General features: G+C 36.6%; 2 protein-coding genes across 12 annotated transcripts in view; one reads left to right on the forward strand and one right to left on the reverse strand.

Moving 5' to 3' along the window:
• FASTKD1 (FAST kinase domains 1) overlaps positions 1–10143 on the forward strand; it is a 56160-nt gene extending 46017 nt beyond the window's left edge. For 9 of the 11 annotated variants that reach the window (XM_072811312.1, XM_072811315.1, XM_072811311.1 and 6 more), the window contains 3 exons: positions 2765–2903; positions 3527–3641; positions 4686–4934. In XM_072811312.1, the coding sequence (XP_072667413.1) occupies positions 2765–2903; positions 3527–3641; positions 4686–4781 (350 nt within the window). In that variant the 3' untranslated portion in view covers positions 4782–4934. Of the gene's footprint in view, positions 1–2764; positions 2904–3526; positions 3642–4685; positions 4935–6936 lie in introns of those variants that run through there. The other 2 variants (XR_012023932.1, XR_012023931.1) reach the window with 2 other exon arrangements.
• Positions 9484–26920, reverse strand: KLHL41 (kelch like family member 41). Its single transcript, XM_072811334.1, has 6 exons — positions 24028–26920; positions 20271–20428; positions 20044–20151; positions 15510–15695; positions 13149–13295; positions 9484–10143 (listed from the first exon to the last, which is right to left on the reverse strand). The coding sequence occupies exons 1-6, from the start codon at positions 25135–25137 to the stop codon at positions 10032–10034; spliced, it is 1821 nt and encodes a 606-aa protein (XP_072667435.1). The 5' UTR covers positions 25138–26920; the 3' UTR covers positions 9484–10031.
• Between the last annotated feature and the right edge of the window lie 375 nt (positions 26921–27295).

Consider the following 27295-nt stretch of genomic DNA (forward strand, 5'->3'; position numbering starts at 1 on the left):
AACATGCCAAACTTCATAAGTTGGGCTAGCCTACATTAAATGTACCCAGAACATTTACATTAGCCCACAGTTGGGCAAAATCATCTACCACAAAGCTTGTTTTACAATAAGGTATTGAATATCTCATGTAATTTGTTGAAAACTGTCCTGTAAATGAAAAACAGGATGGTTCTAAGTCTATCCGTTGTTTATCTTCACTACTGCTGCCCAGCATCAAAAGAGATCCGAGTTCAAAATCTGAAATATGGTTTCTATTGAATGCATAACACTTTTATACCATTGTAAAGTTGGAAAATCATAGGTTGGAGACTGTATACTGTTAATCTATACTATTTAAAATATGTTTATATTTTAAAATATACTCCTGTAAAAATAATGCTCTTGGAAGGAAATACACTAAAACATGAAAATGATCTGTAATTCCATCTCATAACTTAAAATTATTGATCACCAACTTTGTGTCAGGCACTGTGACTGGTTATTTCGTTTTATTCTTTTTGTTTTGTTTTTGTTAATGTTTCTTTCAAACTATAAATAGTCATATCTGTGTAAAACATTTGGAAAATACAGAAAAGAAAAAAATCACACGTAACTAATCGTGCATAACATGTAATTAGTACTGAAAGTAGGATTAGTCTGTCTCAAGATTATTGTATTTCCAATTCATATTTGTACTTTCTCATGTCAAGAGGCATTATTTTTATGTGAAAATGTATATGAATCAAAAATAAGATTTAATTGGTATTATTTATGTATATAGATATAGCATAATTAAGACAATGTAATAGTATGATTAATAACTATGGATTAGGAGCATTGCTTAAGGTTTTAAAAAAAACACTCACTTAAAAAAAATCACAGGATACTACTTATAGAAAAACCAGAAAGGACAAATAACAAAAAAGAGAAATAACCGTGATATAACCATTGTTTACTTTTGCTGTCTATTTTTGTAACTGACTTGCTTAAAACCAAAAAATGGTTTATTCTATAATGTTTGTAGCTATGTTTATATATTGCAAATATTCTTCTGTGCCCAGAAGTATACATTATTTTTAGTGACTGCATCCATATTTCATTGTATTGAGTATATGATAGCTTATTTAATCCTTAGGACTTTTTGTTGGTACATGCATCTGTCAGACAATGCTGCAGTTTTATAAAACAACAGCAGTAGTAATTGATATGCCTATATATTGTTTATTATATGTTAAACACTGTATTAAGTGTTTGATGTATAATAGACTTTATTATGCCCCTACCAGGTACATAAATTACTCTAGATTAGGAAATTGAGGCCAAGACATTATTGTTTGCCCAAGGTCATATAGTTGGCAAATGATGGAGCCAGTATTTGACCTAGGCATTCTAGCTCCAGAATTCATTCTCAATAAGAGAACTATATTTCACATTTGATAGTTAGCTCGAAGTTGCTTCAGTGCCCCAGTTTCCCTTATGTATAAAAGACATATACTCTTTCCTTTTCATTCATTGTTTCTTTTCTCATTTGTCCTTTCTTTTTCTCTTGGTTTAAATACTTTCACAATTGTTTTTATTACAGAACAATTTCCAAAAAAAAAAAAAAAAAAATAGCATAGTATGATGAACCCCCATCCAGCATCAACAGTTACCAAAACTCACTCACCAGACTCACACCTGATCTTTTTCTAGCAAATCACACATATCCTCTTAAAATGTTTATCTGAAAAGGTACATAACCACAGTCCTGTCATTATCACCTCACCATTGTTCATAATAATTTCTTAGTATTATGTAGCTTGTCAATGCTTGAATGTCTCAATTGTCTTTTATATGTTTTATTTTACTGGGGTTTTTTTTTGTTGTTAAAATTGAGATCTAGACATTACATTTGGTTGACATGTCCTTTTAAGTTCTACGTATCACTTTTCCCCTTACAATTTATTTATTGAAAACAAATCCCCCCCTCCACATCCTAGACTTTTGAGTCCTCTTGTATCTTTTAACATGCTCCTGCATCACTTGTTTTCCTGTAAGCCACCCCTTAGATCTAGAGGTTTGATTAGATTCAAGTTAGATCCAGGTTGGATTTTTTTGTTTGTTTACCCAGACTATTTTGTAGGTGGTATATACTTCTTGCATCATATCAGAAGACACAGTGCTGGTTGTCTTGTTTTTATTATATTATGGATTCATCAGCTCATCCATTAGAAAGTTCTCCTATCAGTTTTTCATCTATAGATTTTATCAGTCATTGAAATTATTGTCTAAATCCATCATTCATTAGGGGTGGTAAAGTAGTGATATTCTACATCTATCATTATTTTTTTGCATTAGCCAGAATTTATCTAAAAAGAATTTCCCCATATCAATTAGTTATTCTTATGTACAGTTCATACAGGACAGACATGTTTGAATCTTTGTCTTTACTAGTTTCCAGTGAGTGGGTTTAGCTTCCTCCAAATGCTACAAATGATTTAAGAGGATTAAAATAAAACTCTTAATGTTATTTGGCCTACACCAACACTAAATATAACTGTGCTAAGTATAGTTTAATAATACTTCCTCGTTGATTTTTATTGATCGATTTTCAAAGTGAGGTACCATTGGACCAGATCTTAAAAAAAACAAGTTGGATAATTAGGGAGGTGTACATCGTTCTTTCATATATGTGTGTGTATATACATATATGTCTCTATATGTATTTGTATTTAAACTATGTCTTAGACTTCTACCTGTAAGAATTTACTTAATTCATACTGTTGATTCCTGTACTTCCTTATAGATTTTGAGTGTGTCTTGGACAAAAAGAAAAAACCTCTTCCGTATGGAAGCCATAATATAACTTTGGGAAAACTGCCAGAAATGCACTGGGAATCAAACACCCAAATAACTGGATCAAGACTGCCACCAGGAGCTGAGAGGTAGCTTCTTTCTTAGTTTGAGATTTTGTTAATTAGACGTTAAGTGTAGCATAATTTAATGAATTCAGTTATTAAGGAGTGATTGTAGGAGAATCTTCTCCTCATTTATCTTCTGCATTCTGCCTCTGTCTGCTTTTCCTGTACCTTCCACCTTTGTCTGTCCTTTGCTATTCAAAGCCTAGCAGTCTCTAACTAAAGTGCTAACCTTCTCATTGTCCTCAGTGGAAGTAAATAATATCTTCTCTGGAAGAAATATATCTGGAAGATATCTGAGTTGTATTATAATTAACCTAATATGTATCACATGTTCTGTTAGACTATAGGCTATGTTTCTTTATGTTTGTATCCCTAACAGTGCCTTCCATATGGTAGTCACATAATAAATATATATTGGACAAGGAAACAAATGACAGCATGGAGATTTTTATTATAATTTGGTGTAAACTCTAATGAATAGGCTTACTTGTCACCAATTACTAATTTAAGTAGAAAAATAACACACTCATTTATATTCATTTGGCTCCTGTTAATTTATAAAGATGCAACTTTGTTCCTGAAAGGCTTGCAATTATTCAGTGTCTCGTTTTGATTTCAGAAGTAAATTTTTTTTTTATCTTACATAGGATTGCTCTGCAATTTTTGGATTCAAGAGCTTTTTGTAGAAACATCCCTCACTTAAAAGGAAAATCTGCTATGAAAAAACGACATTTGGAAATTTTGGGCTATCACATAATTCAGGTATGAAATACTCATGTAATTCAGTCTCTAAAACCCTGGAGAACTGGCTATACGTGTGTTTCCTTTTTTAAAAATTGTAGTATAATTAACATACAGTGTTATATTCATTTCAGATATACAACATAATGGATCAGCAATTCTCTACATTACTCAGTGCTTACCATGATTAAGTGTAGTGATCATCTGTCACCAAACATTTTTTCAGTCTTATACATCATATTCCATATGCTCGACTTTTCATCTCCATGACTTACTTATTTTGCAAGTGGACATTTGTACCTCTTAATCCCCTTTATCTATTTCACCCATCCCTCCCTGACATCCCCACCTCCTCTCTGACAACCAGCTGTCTGATCTCTATTTAAGAGTCTGGTTTTTTTTTTGTTTTTTTTTTGTCTCCCTTTTTCTTTGTTCATTTGTTTCTTAATCACATATGAATGAAGTCATATGGTATTTGTTTTCTGTGTCTGACTTATTTAACTTAGCATTATACCCTCTAGGTCCATCCAGTATGTGTTCCCTTTCTTTGTGAAAGTTCTACTATTCCTTTTTTTTTAACATTAAAAAACATTAATTTTTAAAACATTTTTTAACATAAAAAAGTAATATTAGAATATCTCTGAAACAGAACATCCTCTCTTTTTCTTGAACAGTAAATAAGATTCATTTATTTTATTGTCTTTAGAATATCCATTGGTTTTTTAATGTATCTTACGAGAGAGAGGCACTGTGGAGATGGGTAGAGATACAGAGGAAAAGGCTAGTGTATATATATATAGGGAAGGTACATAAGAAAAAAATGTCCACTATTGGTATTTGTAGGAATAGGAGGATAAGATAAAAGGAGCTGTGAGGAAGAAGTAAGTCTCTGGGCTTTATCAGGAAGAAGGACCAACTTAGCTTCTAAAAATGGTTTATGCATATGTAAACTAATTTCACAGGTTCCTACGGCTTGACTCAGTGGTGCTTTTAAGTCTTCCCTGATGTTTTTATTGTTGTTGTTGCTTTAAAACTTTCATTCCAGTGATGTGACATATTTTACAGATCCCTCATTTTGAATGGAACTCTATGGCATTGTCAACAAAGGAAGCACGGATGGACTACCTGAGAGAACGGATATTTGGAGAAGGCAAATCATGATTGTAGTTTTTATTTAAAATTAGTGATGATGGTGTGTCACATCTGAACTTATTGTAATTAAGTGATCTGACTCAATGAAAAAATAATAGTACAGAATTGACTGATTTCAAGGTCAGTTGAATACCTATTAAAATAAAGACACTTTCTCCAATACTTCTTTACCATCTGGTTGTGAAATTGTATAAAATTCTTGATATAAGAGACTTATAAATTTTAATCAAATTAAATAGTTTACAGTTCATTCTTTGAGTGCCTAGTAAGTGCCAGGAACTGTTTTAGATGCTGGAATTCACAGCAGTGAATTTAGCATATCTGCCATGGGTGGAGGTATCAAAATAAGTGAATAAAATACAGTATACCATAGATGCTATTAAGTGCTATGGAAAAAACTTCAGGGGAAAGGGGATAGGAATATTTTGGGTAGGTATAATTTTAAATAGAGTGATCTGAGAAGGACTCACTAAAGTGGTATTTGAGTAAAGACTGAAGGAGGTGAGGCTAACTGGCAGTAGAGTATTCTAGGCAGAGGGACCAATAGATACAAAGATCCTGAGGTAGGAATATGCCTGGCATATTTGAGAATAACAAGGAATCCTCTGTGGTGGACCAGAATAAGTGGGAGGTTGAGGGTAGAAGTATAATAAGAGAAAAGGTAAGATAGATAAGCATCAAATACATATGATCTGACCTCATGGCTGCTGTGAGTGAATAAGCAGCCATTGGAGAGTTTCTATAAAGGAATGATATGAACTCACATTTTAACTGAATCAATTTGGGCTACTCTGTTGAGATGGGAAAAGACTACAGAGAGGCGGGTGTATAAACAGGGAAACCCATTAGAACATCATTGCAATTATCCAGACAAAAAAAATAGATGGTTGTGGGGGAGGGGGCACCTGACTGGCTCAGTCAGTAGAACATGTGACTCTTGGTCTCAGGATTGTGAGTTCAAGCCCCACATTGGGTGTGGAGCCTATTTAAAAAAAAAAAAATTAGATGGTTGGTTTATAGTAACAGCAGTGGAAGTAATGAGAAGTGCTCAGATGTTTTGCTAAATTTTGAAGGCAGAGGCAACAACATATGCTCACTGATTGGAAATGAGGTATGAGAGAAAGGAGTCAAGAACACTTTAAGTTTTTGTCCTGAGCAACTAAAAGCTATTATTGCTATTGTTTGAGATGGGAAGGTCTATGGGAGGAAGAAGTAGCGGGTGCAGTGGGTGGGAGGATCATGAGTTTGGTTTAGACATGTTGAGTTTGTGATGCCTTTTAAACATCTAAGTGGAGATATTAGATAGGCATGAGTTTGGAGGTGAAGGCAGAGATCCAGGTGCCAGATGTAAATTTGGAAGTTGTCAGCAGTATTTAATGTGATGAAAGTAGATGAAATCACTAAAGTGTGATGAGAGGAGAGGGTGAGCAGAGAAAAAGCTGAGGACTGAGTCTGCGTGCCCCAACATGAGGTCAAGAAGAGGAACAAGCAAAGAAGGCTGGGCAAGGGCAGCCAATGAAGTAGGAGGGGAAATCATAGGTATGACTGTAGTATTACTATCCTTCTTAGAAGCCAAATAGAGAAAGCATTTCAAGGAGGAAGAGGTGAGCAGTTGTATCAGATGCGGCTGATGGCTCAAGTAAAATGAGGAGTGGGCGATGTACATTAAGTTAAGAAACCTGAAAATCCTTGGTGACCTTGAAGAGAGGAGTTTTGAGGAAGTGGTAGATCTGAAAGCCTGTTTTAATAGAAAGTGGGAGGAGACAGGATTGATCGTATGTATGTATGTATGTATGTATGTATGTATGTATGTAAATGGAAGAGGGATGCCTGAGTGGCTCAGTGGTTGGGCGCCTGCCTTCGGCTCAGGTCATGATCCCAGGATTCGGGATTGAGTTCTGCATTGGGCTCCCTGCTTCTACCTCTGCCTGTGTCTCTGGCTCTCTGTCTCTGTCTGTGTCTCTCATGAATAAATAAATCTTTAAAAAAAATACAAAAATAAATGTAAACAAATAAATAAATTGAAGCAAAGGGATGGAGTTGGAAATGGACCAATCTTGATCTGGTCTGATCCTCCATATGATGGAGGAAAATGATTTTCTCTTGTCTTACATTTATTCAATAAAATAGTTATTAAGGTACTACTATGTGATTTAATCCGTAGCCCTGCTTCCAAGAGTGATATATTTGTGCTGGGCAGAAAGCCATGTTGTAACTAACCTCAGGCCACCCGGTGGGAGTGCAGGTAACTAGCGTCTGAAACTTGCTATCCTCTGACTTCATGACCCTGTAAGTTCATTCTGTCCCAAAATAAGTTGGTCACCAGAGTGCCTTGAGTCTTCAGTATAGCTACAAAACATGTGTCATGTATAGATTTAGGTCTGTTGATATTTGATTTGGGTTTAAAGTACTTGTTTAACTTATCTTTACTTTGCATAATGTGAAATCCAATACATAATGGTTTGTAACATGTAAAGTTCACAGAACCTTTTGTGAAAAACAAGATCAAAACAGTAAGCAAATGAAAGATGTCTTTTTTTTTTTTTTTTTTTAAGATTTTTATTTATTTGAGAGAGAGAGCCACGAGAGGGAGAGCAAGCTAGTGAGAGCCAGTGAGCGGGAGTCAGGGGAGAGACAGAGAGACAAGCAGACTCCCCACTGAGCAGAGACCCTGATGATGTGATGATGTGATGATGTGGAGTTTGATCCCAGGACTCTGGGATCATGACCTAAACTCTAGGCAGACAACCAACTGAGCCACCCAGGTGCCCTGAGATGTCTCCTTGTAACCAGTCTCCCTCATTTTAAATTTCCTCATGATATTCATTTGTATTAGCTGAAGTGCTAAGTTCTGAGTGTTTATCTTCTGTATTCATGAATGTGTTCTATTTCCCAAATTATTAAGAGAAATGAACCCTGAATAGTTTAAAATATTTTACTCAGCAACTTTTAGAATAAAATGACTACACCGCTGAGGATTATAAATTGTTTCCTTTCAATAAAAGTGAAAACCCAGTTATTGTATACTTTAAATACATGGAAATCTTGATTAAATGACCCTGATGTACTTTTCACTTACTATTACACATACTCTGACTTCTCATGTACCACATCTCTCACTGTTCTTTCTCCAGGTTACCTGGCAGATAGTTTTCTTTTTTTTTTTAAATTTTGTTTATTTATTCATGAGAGACACACACACAGAGAGGCAGAGACACAGGCAGAGAGAGAAGCAGGCTCCATGCAGGGAGCCCGATGTGGGACTCGATCCCGGGTCTCCAGGATCACGCCCTGGGCCAAAGGCAGGAGCTTAACTGCTAAGCCACCCAGGCATCCCGATAGTTTTCTTTATATATATATTCTTATATATGTTTTTAAAGGTTTTATTTATTTGACACACAGAGAGATAGAGAGATGAATAAGGGGAACAGGAGAGGGAGAAGCAGGCTCTCCGCTCAGCAGGGAGCCCGTTGCAGAGCTCCATCCCAGGACCTGGAAATCATGACCTGAGGCAAAGGCAGACACTCCAACAACTGAGCCACCCAGGTACCCCTGTTTGATGACTTTTCTATTTAAATAACTGGAGTTGTTGTAAACAAAAGCATTTTTTAAAGCATTCTTCTTTTCATTGAAATATAATTCACATACCATAAAATCTACCCTTTTAAAGTATACGATGCAGTGGTTTCTAAGATATTCACAAGTTTATGCAACCATTACCGCCACTTAATTCCAGAACATTTTCATCATCCCAAAGTATTGTTTTTATAGTTTAATCTCATGTTTATGTAGATTAGCTCTCCCCAAAGTAATCACCATCTTGCTTTTATAGTAAGCACTTCCTACAGTTTTATCCAGGTTTGCATTTCTAGACCCCATAATTTGCACCTTTCCCCTTTTTAAGTGTGTCAGTCTGTAAGCATTTCCCACCACCCCTTTCTCTTCCAGTTTATCTGCTCAACAACCTGTGGAGTTTTCCACCCTCAGGATTTGTTGATTGTATAATCATGGTATAAACTAGAGGAGTATTGTCCTTACAGAAAAGTACCCAGGATTCTACTTCAGAAATCCAAAGTAAAACTGTTTTTTGTTGGATGTTTCCATATTTATGGTAGAGACAATAAAGCTGTATGAACACTCCTCTGTTCTTTATGCAATTACTTGACAAGTAATAATGAAATACTCCAAATTAGTTCCAAGTTAGGTTTCTCAGAAAATAAGAGATGTAAGGATAGAAATCAAACATGTCTCGGAGATCATGTAAAATCTGTGAGTGATGATTAGTTGATAACTTACAGAGTTGAATGTGATGGTTGTAGACAGATTGAGGTGTCAAATTAGTGTGTACACTAAGAACAAACATCTTGAATATAGTGTTTCACATCCAGAAAATGCAATAATACAGTCACCTTTCTTTCCTATCAGAAATTTGCAAATAGGTAGCTCTTTCCTGGAGAGTATAGATAAAACTTAAACCAACAAATACATCTTCCAGTACACTCACTGTACACTCACTGGCCCCAACTAACGCCCAGCAATTTAAAGAATCAGTTCATTTCCTAAGAACAATCCTCAACCCTTCTACCACAGAGATTGTAGTTAAGACCTTAAAGACTGGTTTTAAATTAAAAAAAAAATTAAATTTGATTTAAATCACAAACAATAGAGCAGTATCACCAAAGGAATGGAGAAAAAAGAAGGACCACTTGAATTTGACTACTTAGAGGTTTTTCCCCTTCAAATGAGACCCATTTATTATACTTCTTAAATAGCATTTCCAAAGTCTTCTTATGGCATATAATCTTTAATATAAGGCATAGGATTCTTGTCATATCTTGAAGCACAAGGGAAAGTGATATTTGATATTTTAAACATTAAAAAATGTATATGTATATATTTCATTCTCCAATTTCATTTTTAATAGAAAATGACTGTAAAGTTACCATAACAATGCAAATGAAAGAAACAGTAAATAACTCAAATTTAGAAACGTTTACAATTGATTGAGACAGATTAACAAAAGAAATAATCCACTCAACTTAATATTTAATTTCTTACTAGAAAATAGTTTTAAATAATGATCATTATACTGAAGATTCAATGACTGAGGTTTTGACGCCCACTGCTAACCTCATGGATAGTAATTTAGTGAATAATTTCTACATGAATCTCTGCATAGGCTTTTGAAAAACAGAATAAATTAAAGCCCTGTTATCCAAACCAAACACATCCCATTCTATTGTTTTTTCACCTCCCTGTTTATAGTTTAGATAGTTTGAAGAGGTTTAAACGTGTTGCTAGGCAACTAGCTCCTGAAGCATAACGTATTTCCTTCAACATCCCAGCCCATTCTTTTTTATCATCTTCATACCTGATGGAGGAAAAAAAAAAAGTAATCAATAAGCAGTTTTTAAATAGATAGCTGTGTAGGTTTCCTTGTATTAGATATACACATATGGGTCTCCGAGAAAACCCTACTGGCTCTTGTCCAGAGGGGATACACCTGACCTGTAGAATAACATTTGAATTCCTCCCCAAGTATGCTTTCTCGGAATGAGCCTAGTCTGAATTCCTGCCATGCTATTTAATCTGGACGCTTAGGCAGTTGAGACTTCTCTGGGAATCAGACTGTTCAGAGATGAAGAGTAGTTAGTTAAGCAATTATTCACCTTTGGACCAATAACAATGACTGGTCTCTATGAGTCAGGTCAGCAGACTCTACCTTAAGAGTAAGACCTGGGAAGAACAGGGACTAGTCACCTTGATGATAATTCCAATTGTTCCAATACACTTGTGGCCAGTGACACTCAATAGTGATCATTTCAGAAGAATCCGTTCCCCTCCCCCTTTAATGTCCCGTGTGAGTACTACTCTTAGATTTTGCACTTGATGTTAGGTAAGAACTAATGACAAACATGTTAGGTTGTTCCTTTGGGGGAAGAGTCCATTATAAAGATACAGGCGACTTGAATTGCTTTGAAATATGTGTACTTCTGTGCTGGTGCCTGGAATGCCCTCTCTGCATGAGGAATTCCTAAATGTTACCTTCTCTCTGAAGCCTTTCTCACCTTCATCAAGCAGAGTTTGTAGCTTTCCTTTCATTTGTCACATTGTCCTTTATATAGTATCTATTATAGCAATTATCATTCTTTTAATTTTTCCCTGATATTTATGTCCTCAACAAGCTCAAGGGTACTTGAGGGCAAATAATATATCTTATTCACCTAAGTATCCTCCCTCTTCCAGAAGCTATCAATAGTTGGCATACAGGAAATTCCCAAATCATTCTGTGAAGATGGTGAATAAGATTTAAACTAATAATTTTTATTTATTTATTTATTTGTGAGAGACAGAGAGAGAGGTAGAGACACAGGCAGAGAGAGAAGCAGGCTCCTCACAGGGAGCCTGACGCGGGACTTGATACCCAGATTGGGATCACACCCTGAGCCGAAAGCAGAAGCTCAACTGCTGAGCCACTCAGGAATCCCAGAAAGCCTGACTTAATTGGCCTGCATTAAGGTCTGGGAGCTGGTGTATTTTTAAAAGCACCGCAGGTGATTTTAATGTGCAGCCAGGGTTAAGAATCGCAGCCTATTCACTGTTGGTATTTATCCCTGTTTTCCAAAAACACTGACCTTCTCAGCCCTCCATTATTTCATTCTTTTTTTTTTCTACTGCTTCCAGCTATTTTCCATCTCCACTTCTAGCCTCATTCTTCCCTGGAAATCTCCACTTTCTTTTTCTTCCTCCTCCTCTTTCTTTTTAGGGGGGGATGAGTAATAGCTAATTTCCCTTTATAGCCACTTTTTTTCTTGCCCTCTACACAGCTAGTTACTATTTCAACAACACAAGGAAATGATGTTTGATGCAGAAAATAATTGCTTGGAAAGGACCTTCTGGTTCACCAGGTAATAACGCATGTGCTGTGTCCGGTATAGAACTAATAGTATCTCCTTTCCACTCTCAGCCTTGGTGGTGTGCCTTCACTGATCACTCTTCTAAAACTGTACCTACATATTTAAATGTGTATGCTAATCTCCTGGGAATCTTTTATATTTTTCCTTTAAAGATTTTATGAGAGAGAGAGAGAGAGAGAGAGAGAGAGAGAGAGAGAATGAGTTGGGGGAGGGGCAGAGGGAGTGTGAGGAACAGAGGGAGAGGGAGAAGCAGACTCCCTGCTAAGCAGGGAGCCCAACTTGGGGCTTGATCCCAGGACCCAGAGATCATGACCTGAGCCGAAGGGAGAAGTTTAACCGACTGAGCCACCCAGGCACCCCTTGTTAAAATGAAGTTTTGATTGTTTGAGGTGGGCCCTGTGATTCTGCATTTCTAGGAAGCTCTCGAGAGACATCACCATTTTTGGTCAATAGACCATACTTTATGTCCAAGGTTCTGGACAATCTATCGACAGACCAGATAAGGGCATCCATCCTTGAGAGTTGGGGCTGGCTGAGAGGGAAGGCATGAGTTTGGCAATTTTTGCATAAGTGTACAGTATGAACCCACTAACATTCCCCTCAGGCAACTGAGATCTACCTCCTATAAATTTTTATCAACAACCACATTTCCTGGGCTGAAGGCAGCAGGCACCATTTGGTAGACACGTGCGGTACCCTAGTGGTAACCAGACATCTGCATACTGTATGCCCTGCGCAACTATGTGACTCTCCAGGACACAATTTATACTTCTGCTCCCCAGACTTCCTGTATATACCCTGCTCTCCAGAGGATATTCATAGCATTAGAAACTACGGTAAAATTCACCACCCCCCCAACACACTGTATAAATACTACATTTATTCTAAGCCTAACTTTAAAATAGTCATCTGATTAACAAGTCCAAGTGTCATACTTAGGACATCAGCCCAGCACCTGAGAGGTAAAATGGATTGCTACTTTTCACTTTTTTCTTTTTAAAAAAGTTTTGTAACAATCCTTAAAAACTGGAAAACAAATTAGATTCAAAATAGAATCAATGAATTCATGGGAAACTCAAGTGTTTCTTCAGAACTCTGTTTTCCTAGAAAATAAAGTACTGTCAGAAAGGTTTGGAAGTAGCTTTTGTTCTACCAGTTGTCTAGAGTGTGACACTTTTAGAGCTGGAAAGGAGCTTAAAAGATCAGCAGTGCCAACTGTCATTTTACTGATTTACAGGCCCAGAAAAGTCTTTCCTGGGCACAACTAGAAGCAGTACTTGATCATCAGGTAAGTGGCAAGTCCAGAAGTCCAGTGAGGTTTGAAAAGTGTTTAGTCTACTACCTAGAAGAAGCATACATGTTGGGAAAGGCTGGCTTATTCTTTACTGTAAAATTGTTTATCAGCTATCAGTTATTTGATTTAATATTTGGTCCAGAAAATTGGAGTAAAAAAACTTACTTCCATATGTCATTGACTTCAGTGGGTGCAAATTCTTTAGACTCCAGTTGAATCATGGCAAAACCACCGATGGCATACAGGGATCCAGCCAGGCTGACCAAACTGATGGAACTTCTTTCTTGGGGAAACTCTGTCATTACTTCCCATCTAGGAATTATTGAAAATACAATCAATGTAAAAACCTAAGGAAATGCTAAATATACTTACTGAACAGTTATATAAAATTTTAATTTAAAAATTCAAGTAGCAAAGCCATCTAAAATTAGAAGATTAGGTTTGTTACTGAAAAATACCTAAATAGTTGTTTATTTGAAAGATGTAACCAGATTAAACATAAAGCTCTCAATACGTCAATCCCAGAATATTTCACCTTCATCAGTTAGCATGTTCTGCAATGGTGCCATAAATAGTGCGGGCTTTATGGTTGTTCTAGGGCTCCTAGGTCCTCCTGTGTTGGATTTCATTTGAATGTTAATACAAATTTTTAGTAACTCTGATTTTCATCATTTCTCAAGAAATCTTTAATTCTTCACAATAAAGGCATGTGATTGACCTTACATTATCCTAGTTTAGAAACTAGGGTTGGTGAGGGCACCTGGGTGACTCAGTGGTTGAGCATCTAGCTTCGACTCGGGTGGCGATCCCAGGGTCCTGGGATCGAATTCCACGTCGGGCTCCCTCTAGGGAGCCTGCTTCTCCCTCTGCCTATGTCTCTGCCTCTCTCTGTGTCTCTCATGAAGAAATAAATAAATAAAATCTTTTTTAAAAAGATACTAGGGTTGGTAATTTGCTTTTTAATGACGTATTTCATCTTTTTAATTTAAGGGAACTTTTTTTTAAATTTTTATTTATGATAGTCACAGAGAGAGAGAGAGAGAGAGAGAGAAGCAGAGACATAGGGAGAAGCAGGCTCCATGCACCGGGAGCCCGACGTGGGATTCGATCCCGGGTCTCCAGGATCACGCCCTGGGCCAAAGGCAGGCGCTAAACCGCTGCGCCACCCAGGGATCCCTAAGGGAACTTTTTAATATTAACAGCCACATGAAATAGGACAACTAATGATAAAATCCTATCAAATTAGTTGGAAGGATCAAGAGTCTACAATGAGTTAATCATTTTGGCAACTCTATTACTCTGGCATTAAAAGCAGACCTTTCTTTAAACATATCTGTTTTTCTAACTATAAAAATAACTATAAAAATAGTATATGTGCATTGTAGAAAATCTGGAAATACAGAAAGGTATAGAAGAAAACAAATATCACCCATGATCATCCCCTCCAGAATAATCATAAGGAACATTTTAGTGTAATTGTGTTATTTCTCAAGAAGCATACAAATTTAAACATCTATACATATGAAAAAACTAAGAGCATAGAGTATTTACAATTCTGTGTGCTCCTTTTTAACTTCTGAGTGTTTACAAAAAGATGACTTTTTAAAATGATCATTTAAATCATCTCCCATAAAAATTCCTTGGTGATTTTCAGATACTAAAGTCTGTTTTGTAATCAGGCATTAAATGGTTCCTTAAAAAAGTAATGACAGTGCTCTAATTTTTTCTTCATTGCTAAAGTAGGAGTCTAAAAACTATAGACTTACCCAGATGAGTGAGCTCAAAAATTTGAAAAAAACTAATTTTACATAAAGAATATCTGTCAAATATCTTTTCACATTAACTTTAAGCCAATAAAATCTTATATATGAAAAATTTAAGAGAATTATAAAGAACATAAAAGAATAAAATTTCCGAAGCATTCATGCTTTACAAATATCACAAGCTAAGTGGAGGTCTTTTCAACCCTTAAACAAACTATATATTTCAAATCAAATAACCGTATAGAGACATGTATATTCATCCACATGCACATAATTATTCAGAAGTATTACTTTTGTGTGACTAAATTCACAAAGTTAATTACAAGGATAAATTGAACTCTCTGGCATTAACTTGAGGGTTGATGTGTCCCGAGTTGCAAGCACACATAATGCATCATCATAATGTTAGGCATTTCACACCTAGTAACAGCAGAAGAAACCCAAGTCCATATACTTCCTCTTTTTTTTTTTTTAAAAAAAGGATGTTATTTATTCATGAGAGGCAGAGAGAGAGGCAGAGACATAGGCAGAGGGAGAGGGAGAAGCAGGGTCCCCACAAGGAGCCCAACACAACCCAATCCCGGATCCCGGGATCATGCCCTGAGCTGGAGGCAGACGCCCAACCACTGAGCCACCCAGGCGTCCCTATATACTTCCTCTTAATCCTTGCTTCTCTGCCCTCCTTTCCCCATGTCCTAACTAGAAAACTTAATTTTCATCCAAAGTTAGAAAGTAGAGTGATCCATAAGATATAACAACTCACTTATTGGTTATGAGGTCAAAAGCTTCCACTGAAGCTGAAAGACCATCTTCAGTGACACCTCCTGCAATCACGATTTTGCCTTTATGCACCGCCACTCCAAACATGGAACGAGGGGTTTTCATTGGAGCCAGATCCTTCCAGTCTCCTTTTTTTGGGTTGTAGATAAACACTCTGTTTGTACACTTCCTGTAAACATAGAAGACAACAAAATGGTCCTTTTAGAACCTTCCTTTTCTGAAGGAAGCAATTTCACTAATCATTTAGCTTTGTTTCCCATCTGAAATACATAAAACAATTAGAAAAACTCAAAAGTATTCTTAATCTGAACATATGACATAAGTGAAGGAAAATTCCAAATGTGGGGAACTTAATTCCCCTACTGAAAGGTAGGGGAACTTTCCTTTTGGCAACTGCCCAGGCAGAGTAGATTTTAATCCTATGTTGTGTTAAATTCAACGGAAGACATTAATAGAGTTTTAAAAATATATAAGCCCTTTATTATGCCAAGTAACAAAAATGTTAAGTTTATCTTATTATTTGAATCTCTTAGTAATGAGTCAGCTAATTTTAAAAAATAATTAGATATGAAAGTACCTATTTTAAATGTAACTATGTAATCTGATGGCTCATTTCATTTTAGTATACCACTAATATATCAATACATTTTACGAAATCTGGGACTATAGATTAGACAAGTAGTCATCTGAGTAGATGAGTAATAAGAACAGTTTTATAGGGGGATCCCTGGGTGGCTCAGCCGTTTAGCGTCTGCCTTCAGCGCTGGGCGTGATCCTGGAGACCCGGGATCAAGTCCCACATCAGGCTCCATACAGGGAGCCTGTGTCCCTGCCAATCTCTCTCTCTCTCTCTATCTCTCATGAATAAATAAAATCTTTAAAACAAACAAAAAAACAGTTTTATATGCTAAATGCTACCAGGAAAACCTGTACTCTTCTGAATTATTCTTGGTATGTCCCTTATGATTCCTTAAAGTTATCCATAATATACTTATGGGAGTTAAAATGCTAAATAATAATTGATTAACTGAATATATTTGGGGGGGTTTGCTTTTTTTTTCCTTTAAAGATTTTATTCATTTGAGAGAGAGAGAGAGAGAAAGAATACTCACCAGAGTGAGAGCTTGGGGTGGGGAGGGGGAAGGAGGAGAGATCCCTCGCTCTGAAATCTCCCCCTGAGCAGGGATCCCCCTGTAGTAGGACAAAATCCCAGGACCCTGGGATCATGAGCTGAGCCAAAGGCAGATGCTTAACCATCTGAGCCACCCAGGCACCCCTGTTTTTGCTTTTTTTTTTTTTTTTTTAAAGTAAGCTCTACACTACATGGGGCTTGAATTTATAATCCCAAAATCAAAAATCACATGCTCCAGACGCCTGGTGGCTCAGTGGTTGATCCTGGGGTTCTGGGGACAGAGTCTCGCATTGGGCTCCCTGCGGGGAGCCTGCTTCTCCCTCTGCCTGTGTCTCTGCCTCTCTCTGTGTGTCTCTCATGAATAAATAAATAAATAAAATCTTAAAAAAAAAATCGTATGCTCTACCAACTGAGCCAGCCAGGCACCCCTAAATGTATTTAGTAAAGCAAAAAAAGCAAACAAACAAAAATCCCAACTTTTGGTAAGGATAACTTTTTTCTTTAATGTTATGAAAGATCAGAGATTTGGAGTAGAAGCATTTCCTCTAATATTTGACTATAAGTTAATAACTTTAAAACTTCTTGACAAGGACATGATACAAAATCATGTTCTTCAAATTCAGTGGTGTTAACTAGTGCAATTCAATGTGCTTACTTTTAGATAATGACTCATGTCAAAGTTCTTGACTTTGGCATTCATAAAGCAATGTTGTCTTGGTTAATCATATTCTCAAGATTAATATATTCTTACTGACAAGACCTGTGTGCTTCTTACTGACATATCCATTTCCTAGTTACTAATACCACTTGAAGGAAACAATTTAAATCATTTGGCAGGGTCACTACATTTCCAAAGTCAGAACAATCCTTAATACACATTTTCCATTCCATTTACTCAGGAAAAATACCCCAAATAAGATTTTGCACTGAGTTAAGTTCCTAATATGGCCTTCCTTTAAATATTTACTTGATAAGAATAGCTAGGATTAAGGAAAATATCAAAATTTCAGAATGTTATCTTTGAATATGGATAGACTATATGAAAACCCATTATTTTTTAAACAATTAGTCATTTATTTTTATTTTTTTAAAAGAAGTATAACTGACATACCATATCCTATTAGTTTAGGTGTATATCATGGTAATTTGATATTTTTACATATTATAAAATGATCACCCACAGTAAGTCTAGTTACCATATAAAGTTATCATATTATCTTGCCCATCCCCAACCCTTCCCCACTCTAGTAACCACCAGTTTGTTTCCTGTATCCATGATGAGTCTATGTCTGTTTTTTTTTCATTTTTTGTTTGTTTTTTAGGTTCCCATTGCTTTTTAAAATCATGTTTCTTCTGCAATTTGTCATTTTAATTTAATAATGACTATTAATTATTAATTCAGAATATAGAGTTATTTCTAGCACATTTCCATATTTTATTCTCTTTTCCTGCTTTGCCCAAGTAATTCTTAATTCTGGTTCCATTTCCAGGATTGACATCTTTATTTATTAAGCAACCTGAGCAAATGAGGACCAGACAAATTAGGCAGAGTTTTCAGGGGTAGGAAGTTAATTCTCACTATTTAAACTGAAAAATCTTCATTTTACCAGATGGGCTACTGTTTTTTTTTTTTTTTTTTACTTATTTTTACTCATCTGAGAGAAAAAGGGCGCCAGAGCAGGGTGGGAGGGTCAGAGGGAGAAGCAGACTCCCCCCAGAGCCAGGAGCCTGATGTGCGGCTTGATCCCAGGACCCCTTATCATGATCTGAGCTGAAGGCAGATGCTTAACCCAGGTGCCTCTACTGGTTTGTTTTTTAATTTAATTTAATTTAATTTTTTAAGACTTTATTTATTCATAGACACAGAGAGAGAGGCAGAGACACAGGCAGAGGGAGAATCAGGCTCCACACAGGGAGCCCGACGTGGGACTCGATCCCAGGTCTCCAGGATCACACCCTGGGCTGCAGGCGGCGCCAAACCACTGCACCACCGGGGCTGCCCTGTTTTTTAATTTTAAAAAAATATTTTATTTATTTATTCATGAGAGACACACAGAGAGAGGCAGAGACATTGGCAGAGGGAGAAGCAGGCTCCCTGCTGAGCAGGGAGCTTGAACCAGGACTCGATCCCAAGGTCTTGGGATCATGACCTGAGCTGAAGGCAGATGCTTAACCAATTGAGCCACCCAGGCACCCATTTGTTAAATATTTGAAATATCACCTCTGTCCAGAAGCAAGTCAGTGAACAGTTATTTAGGAGATAAATGCCCTCTTTTCAGTTCCCATGCTTTTCAGTTTCAAACTCATTAAATTCTCTCTTATGAATGTGAAGTACAAATCCATAATATTTTTTATCTACTACTGATTTAGCAGTTATATTTTAAATATTATATTACAGAGGTACACCTAATTTTTATTTAGTTATGACCAAAAAATAAGAAAGCTCACTTTTTTTCTTTTTAAGATTTATTAATTTATTTTAGAGGCAGAGAGAGTGTGAGAGAGGCAGAGGGAGAGGCAGAGAAAATCTCAAGCAGACCCCACACTGTGCGGGAAGCTTGACTAGGGGCGCCACACTAGGGGCTTGATCTCAGGACCCTGAGATCGTGACGTGAGCCAAAACCAAGAGTCTGAGGGGTAACCTACTGTGCCACTCAGGTGTCCCAAAAGCCCACTGGTTTTAATGTAGTGAAATATAATTAAAAATTAGCCCAATGAAAGACTTGATTATGCTCCTAAATGCTGCTTTTCCACTTTAAGAATGCTTATGAGGGAGCTATCATGCTAGTTCCTAGCAATATTCTGGAATCTACAAATTCACTTTAGCAACTATTCTTTTTTAAGTATTTTATTTATTTATTTTAGAGAAATAGGGCGGGAGCAGGAGCAGAGGGAGAGTCAGAATCTCAAGCAGACTCTGTGCCGAATGTGTAACCTGAGGGGGGTCTTGATCCCACGACCCTGAGATCATGACCTGAGCCAAAATCAAGAGTCAGACGCTTAATCGACTGAGCTTCTCAGGTGCCCCATGTTAGCAACTTTTAAGTTTTATTTAAATTTCCCTTAAGTTTCCCTTCAGATATCATTTATAATATCCTCCAATAGCTTTTCAAAGTTTTATTTTGAAATTTAAACTTCCAAAATACTACAGGTAAGAACCAAGTCTCATTTTCAGGATGTAGATTCAAATGAAAGGAGGAAAGAACTCTCACAATAAAAAATCATTGGGAAAGGTGCTGGGATGGCTCAGTCAATAGAGCATGCAACTCTTGATCTCAGGGTTGTGAGTTCAAGCCCCACATTGAGGGTAGAGTTTATGAAAAAAAAAAAAAGTTAAAAAAAATCATTTGGATGTAAACCATAAGGAGATTTTTAGGGTACTTACTTGTCATCTGTCTTTCCTCCCAGACAATATATCATCCCCTTATGTGAAATCACACTGTGGCCATAGACTTTGATAGGCAGTTTTTTAACTTCATTCCACTTTGCAGCCCTGCAATAAGAAGATGATAGAGTTTCTATGCTTTCAGTTAATTCCGGTCTAAAACTATGAACATGTAACAGGCACTCTTACCCAAATGCTTAGGAAATAGGAATGTCATGCCAACTTACACGGGATCATAGCATAATACTGAATCCAGCGAAGCCTCTGTTTGAAGATCTTTGCCAGCAACTACATAGATTTTGTCATCTACCTCCCCCAGACCAAAGAGACACCTGGCTGAAGGCAGAGGTGGAAGTCCAACCCACTCGGATGCTATGTTATCAAGCTGAAAGAAAAATATATGAGGAATTATGGAGCTTGTTAGAAAAAGTTACAGTTGTACCAAGAAAGATGCTATATTTTATGTAGTGTGTAGAATGCACTGAGATAGTCAAAGATGTAAAATAAAACTGAAATCTGAAAGTATCATGTTTTACCTCTGGACTACCAAGAAAAATGAGAAAATTTACTTGGCTTACTGAAAGTGCCAAAATCTGCAAAAAAGGTAGGAGAGACTAGAGTCACTGGAGGTCAGGTAGAACTTGTGAGGTTCCTTGTCAAAGTTTCTTCCCATGTTACCTTCTTCAGGTTCAAAAAAAGTCCGTAACACTTTCAGAGCATTGGGGAAAGAGAGGTTGTCACTGTAGGGAGGGCCACAGTACGTGAGTGACCCCCGAATTCTATATTTAACACGCTCCCCAAGCCGGCACCCAGGACAGCTGGACCTGTCGCTCAGTCCACCGACAACTGGGAGGTTAGGCAATATCTTTTTTCTTTTCTTAAAAATTGTTTAGGTTCTCTCTGTTTTGCTTTATAACTTCTGACATAGGCAGGTGTTAACAGCTATAACCTCCTAGCCGTTTGTTGGAAGTCGTTTGAAATACCTTAGTCTTTATCTTTAAAAAAAAAAAGTATATATATATTAAAAAAAGTATATAAGGAAGCAACTTGCTTATTTTTGCTCTGCCACTTCTTACTTCTTACTTCAAGCCCAAGACAGCTAAGTGTTCCTGCTCTTAGCAGGTCATTTTGGTATGGCTGTCATCAATTTCAGCACTTACTGTTGGTCATTTTAAGATCTTCTACTTTGCATTTTAGGACACCAAGGCATGAGAAAACCACTTCATGAGGGAGGGCAGTTACAGATTTGCTCTTCTTTCAGTGCCACTTTGGTGCAGCAGGAGAAAATGGAATAAACCCCCAAATAACTGGACACCAAGAGTAGGTGCAGATATTAAAGGCTGAGGTCAAGGGAGGGATCTCTGTAGGAGCATGCATATATCTCACTTCATAACTTCAGTCAAAGCAAAGCACTAAGACTTGATAAGATGAACAGTTTAATCCTCACATATGCATTGTTAGCTCTGCATTCACAAATTTTAACACCTAGATTGTGACCTTTAATGTTTTCATTTTTGAAAACAAATCCTTTAATCAAGAAAGTGGTGTGTACTCCAGTAGAAATAATGAACATTTATAAGTCTTGGCTCTGTGACAGGCTTTGTACTAAATGCTCACAGAGCTTTTAAGCGATATAAAATAGAGGCTATCTAAATCCACTGTTTGCCTTTTTAAAAATGGGAACAGTAGCCATCGTGATCCCAGACTGGAGGGTGTACTACCCACACTGGATGGTACTGCCCACATCCCCACACAATCCCCAGTTAGGGCATTTACTTCAGCAAATGTAACAGTAGACTGCCTACCAGACTCTTTTATAGATGAGTGGTCAAGCTATTTAACCTCTCTGGCTCCAGTTTCCTCATCCTTAAAATCAAGTTTTGAACCTAGATTACTTTAAGATGGGGTGCTGTTCAAAAATCTGATGCATCTATTAATTCTATGAAAAAAAAAAAAAACTCTTACCAAGATAAAAAATTTTCATGATCTATTTATAGTATACAAAGATCATATTACTTCTAACTTAATACATTTTAAACAGAAGTGACCAAGCAGAAAAATACAATATAATACCTGATACATATATTTTATTGCAAGTCATAAATAACCCTTTTTACAGTCAAGTGTTTTTCTCCTGGCATCTTGTTGCATTATGTGTGCCTTTTAAAAGGAGCAAGGCACGGGTAAGGACAGGAAGTTGGTCTTACCAACTTTGTATAACTGTTTTTGTAGCTATAAGGAACATCACACAAGTTTCTTGAAACAAATGAGAAGCTGTGCCAATAAGAGTAGTAACAGGATAGAGGAGAGTAAAGATGACTATGAGTATTTCTTGGGTCTATGATTTCTAGATAACTGTCCATCTGTAATTATTTTTTTGCTTTTGTCTGTGTTTTGATGTCATTTTTGCTTCCTAGATATAATTATAGCCTTTTATTTTTAATTAATTAATAAGTTCATGAGAGACACAGAGAGAGGTAGAGACATGGCAGAAGGAGAAGCAGGCTCCCTGTAGGGAGCCCGATGTGGGACTCGATTCCAGGACCGTGGGATCACAACCCAACCCAAAGGCAGACGCTCAACCACTGAGCCACCCAGATGCCCCTAATTATTGCCTTTTAAACTGAATTTGGCTTTCCTGAAATTTCACCCAAATTTAAAATTAGGACTCAGGAAATTTTCTGGCATGCATTCAAATACTTATGATTGCAGCTTCTATTTTATTTTTCTATTTCATAGTTAACAGTCTTCAACGGAACTTTGAAAATTAAGAATGAAGATTAACATGTATTATTACATTTTTCAAGATGCACAGCATGTCACACACTCTGAGAGCACACAGTGACTGTGCTATGACATTCTACACTTATCTTTGGCCTTTCCAATTCAAGTGCCCATAAACCTCAGGCCACAAGTAGCTATGACCTAAACAAACTCTTTCCGAGCTAGCTGTAAGCTACAAAGTACTGGTATTGGCATTACTAACGATAAAGGTTAAGCCACTGGCTGATTCCTTCACAAACTCATAAAATGTAGTATATTGATAATAGGAAGCAAACTTCCTTTAAATAAAGCACAAAGAATCTATTAGCTTGAAGGATTTGTTTTCTTGGACACTTCTGTGGTTTCACAAAACAGATTAAATTGTAATAATGTCTAGGTACAACTTTGATCCAAATACATGTGGTCACTTGTCATAAATAAAAAATCATGGGATGCCTGTGGGGCTCAGTGGGTTAAGCATCTGACTTGATCTCAGCTCAGGATCTCAGAGACATGAGTTCAAGCCCAGGATTGGGATCCACTCTGGGCGTGGAAAACTTAAAAAATAAATCATTAAGAGTAAAAATTTCTAAATATAATTAATGAATTCAAATTAGTGACACTGATGTAGATACTTTTTCCCACAAGGTACTCAATGTGTGTAAATTAAGTACATAGGTTCTCTTCATTTTCAACAAAACTAAAATATAGTTTTAGGCAGTAAGCATAAATAACAGATAAAATGCTACCTTTAAGAACTTCAGTTCAAGAAAACCTGGAAAAAAGGCTGAAAATCTGATCAATTATTTTTGTAATGTGTAAAGTACTATGATTTAGGGAAATACATTAACCTATTTTTCAGAAAAGTGGATACAAGATTAAATTTAGGTTTTACTAAAACACTGGTGTTAGAAAGATTATAGTCCCCCTCACCTATAAACTTGATATTTTGCGTAAAAGAGTATAAAGAAAATCTTGAATCATCATACGTTAATTAGAACCTCATTCTTCACCAAACCTTTTATTAAATATTAATAAGCCATTAACAGACTTAAATATTTGTCAGTTCTCGAAGTGTAGCAAAGGGCAAGGGACTGGAATAGGACAGCAAGTAGAATAAAACGCAAGCAGACTGAATAATTCACACATCAGCTAATGGGACAGCAAATAACAGCCTTTCCTTTATGCTTCTACTTTTGTAAAAAAAATAGCCCTTCTTACCTGGAAGAAGTAGGACTGTAGAGGCTGATCTTTATTTTCTTCATCCACATAGAGTCCTCCTACCACATACACCTGATTCTGTTGGGTAACAATGCTAGAATGATTTCTGGGGATCTGCTCAGCCAGTGCAGTAAGGTAGCACTCGTTTTCTGTGGGATCATAAGCCACGGCAGCTGTGTCGTTAACCAGGAGGATGAGGTCTTTGACAAACATTCCATGCCTGGGAATGTCATTCAGGTAACCAGGAAGTAAATCTTCATCACCAACATCACCGTTCACCTCACCGGCCCCAGCCTTCTCTGCATTTTTGCTAGGTTCTGGGAGTTTGCCTGCGAAGGCGTCTTTGAGAACTTTGATTTTTTTCTGGAGTTCTGGGTTGCTTTTAATGATATCATCTTTCTCAACATGATCTTTAAAATATTTTTCTGTCATAAGGCGAAAACGGATACAGTCAAACACTTCGCTAAGGTTTTTAACCCTGTTTTCTTTGTCTGTTCGCACCCATTTCATCACTGCCTCGAATACTGCTTCTTCCTTTTCTACATTTAGGCTGTCATTTGAAATGACGGAGATCAGTTCCTGTGGAGATAATTGCATAAAGTCCTCTTCTTTACAAATCTGTACAAAGCGATCAGACACAAATTCACGTGCAGAGATGGCAAGTCTTGGGCAGTCAAGAAGAAGTCCTAATCTTAAGATGGCTAGACAGTTACCAGGAGCAAGTCTTTTCTGAAGATAAGAAACACAGACAGTGAACACCGAGGGGATCTGAAAGCGGCTGGCCAGGGCAAAAATATCTTGCACATTTCCATCGTTGAGATCTATACTGGCGGAGTACAGGTACTTGATGATTAAATCCAGGACAGCAGGATCCACATTATCTAATACTACCTCCTTTTTTTTCCCCTCATCAATTTCAGATAAAAAATACTCACGGAAGTAAGGACTACAAGCTGACAAAATCAATCTGTGGCAAGGAAGACTTTTGTCACCTGCTTTTAGGGTGCAATCGATGAATTTTTTTTCATCCAGGAGATCTTTTAGACCATCCTGAAGAAGGGTGGATTGGTAAAGCCGCAGTTCCTCTGTGAGTTCCCGCTGGGAATCCATTTTGTGAGTAACCTGGGTAAGGAAGGGGACACTGAAGGCCTTAGCTCCTCGCAGCACACAGGTCTAGCTGTAAAAAAGGCAGATCAGTGTGCTTTGCCCAGCTTGAAGCCTTTGCAATTTAATCCCACCAGCTAAATATAGATACCAACTCTAACAACGGGAATTCAGGAGAGCTAGTTTGGAAAGAAGAGTTGTTCTTGCAGCTGTTATAGATTGAAGGGAACAACTGGAACTTTTAATCACTAAGGAAACAACTAAAACAAGAGATTTAAATGAAGTGGGAAGCTTTAAGATACATAAAGCATTAGAACATATGCCAATAAAGGCACGTTTAAAGAAAGTGTTTATTGAGGTAACAGAAAACTGAATCATAAAAATGAGTCAGTCCGCTAAAAATGGTCTAATGGCAAACTCCTTGGCTGTCTGAATTAATGATGCAAAGGTCAAGAATATGAGGTGAGTTCATCTGAATATCATAAGCAAAATCCCTTTTCCAATTACTGTTACATACAAACATTTATTTTCTACTTAAAACAGTGGTATTTACAATTTTCTTTTCGAAGTGGGAAACTTGAAGACTTCTGCTTATGTATCATTATAATTTAAAGAAAACCTTTAATAACAATACCCCATCATAATTGAAATAATAAATGCAGAGAAACTAATTTTCTAAGACCTTCGAAAAACTAGAATTAGTACTGAGTTACCTTATAAAGTTATTTAGGTTATTCATACTCTGCCTTTCTCTACAAAGGATGTGATGTGGCAAACAATTATAAAACAAGTGAAATAAAGGCAAAAGGTTAAAATGGATCAAGTCCAGAAAGAAACAGAAATAGTTAAAAATCAACATTAATAGTTAAAAATCAACATTAGGGAAAGAAAAAACTCACATGATTACTAAAGATATTCTGTGATTTTACACGTTGAAGATAATCTTTCTCATTAAAAAAAAAGTTAAAATACAAATGTAACTCCATGAAAATGATGTTATCAACAGAACACAGCAAAATCAGGAAGAAATGCTATGTCACCTGCACAACTTGGAAAACAAGCCTATTCAAGGGAAAAAAATATAACTGAAATAATAATTTAGGTAGTTGATAATAATAGAACACCCTATTAATTACAGAATATAGAAGTCATGATTTGAAAAAAAATTGATCTTTTGTTTAGGTGTAGATGATATTGCATACCTCTTCATGACCTATTTTATTATAAAATTATACAGTCACATTTTCTGAACTCAGAGGGGCTGCAGAAATACTGTGTACTTTCAAAGTTTGGTACTCTTAAACCTGCTCAAAAGAATATAAGCTCCATGAAGACAGGAATTTTTTTTTTGGTTTGCTTTGTTCAGTGTTATAGCCACAGGACCTTGTGTCCTCCACAAATATTTTGTCAAATGAATAAATGCCCCCAGATCAGTGAATTGTGTGTTTTTAAATTTCAAGGCCTCTGTCTATGAGTAAAGGTTTTTTCCTCTTATTTTACATCACAGTGAAGTCAATGCTACTGTCAGCTGCTAAAACAACAGCTGAAAGAAGAGCTCATTGACTCTTTTTTCCATTTATAGATGTCACTAAAGGTTTTAACACACTAGAAAAAACTAACAGCTGCTCCCTTGTTTAAACAATAAATGACTCATTTCTCTCTACTCGTAGCTTTCAACTAACATTTGAAAAGATTAATGAGTCAGATGCAAACACCACGATATGACATTTGAGATTCCTTACTAGTCAGCAACTATAAAGTCTGTTTTGCTTCAAAAGCTACTTAAACATATTCCTGGCAGTATTTTGTGATCTGTGTAAACTTTTTCTTCCCCTTAATGTAGGTTATTTATTATAACACCATCTCTTAAAAACGTACAAATCCCTTCCTTTTTAAATAAAGAAACCAATGTATAGCTTTTATTCATTGATTTTAATTAAACTCAGGTTAGCACTTGGTTATACTATGTGTTTATGGTTGTACATAGTGTTGCATCTTATTTTATGTTTTTACACACTCATTCCTTTCCCTCTAGAGAAAGAGGGCTCCTTTGGATAATTTCAATGATTTGACAAAGGTTCCTTATAATGTTTTATACCAAAGCAGTGGCAAAAAACAGAAGCCAGAGAAGTTTCCAAATTGTAGCTAACCAAGAAATCAGAGA

The sequence above is a fragment of the Canis lupus genome, chromosome 34 (genome assembly GCF_048164855.1).
Source record: "Canis lupus baileyi chromosome 34, mCanLup2.hap1, whole genome shotgun sequence".
Lineage (NCBI taxonomy): Eukaryota > Metazoa > Chordata > Mammalia > Carnivora > Canidae > Canis > Canis lupus.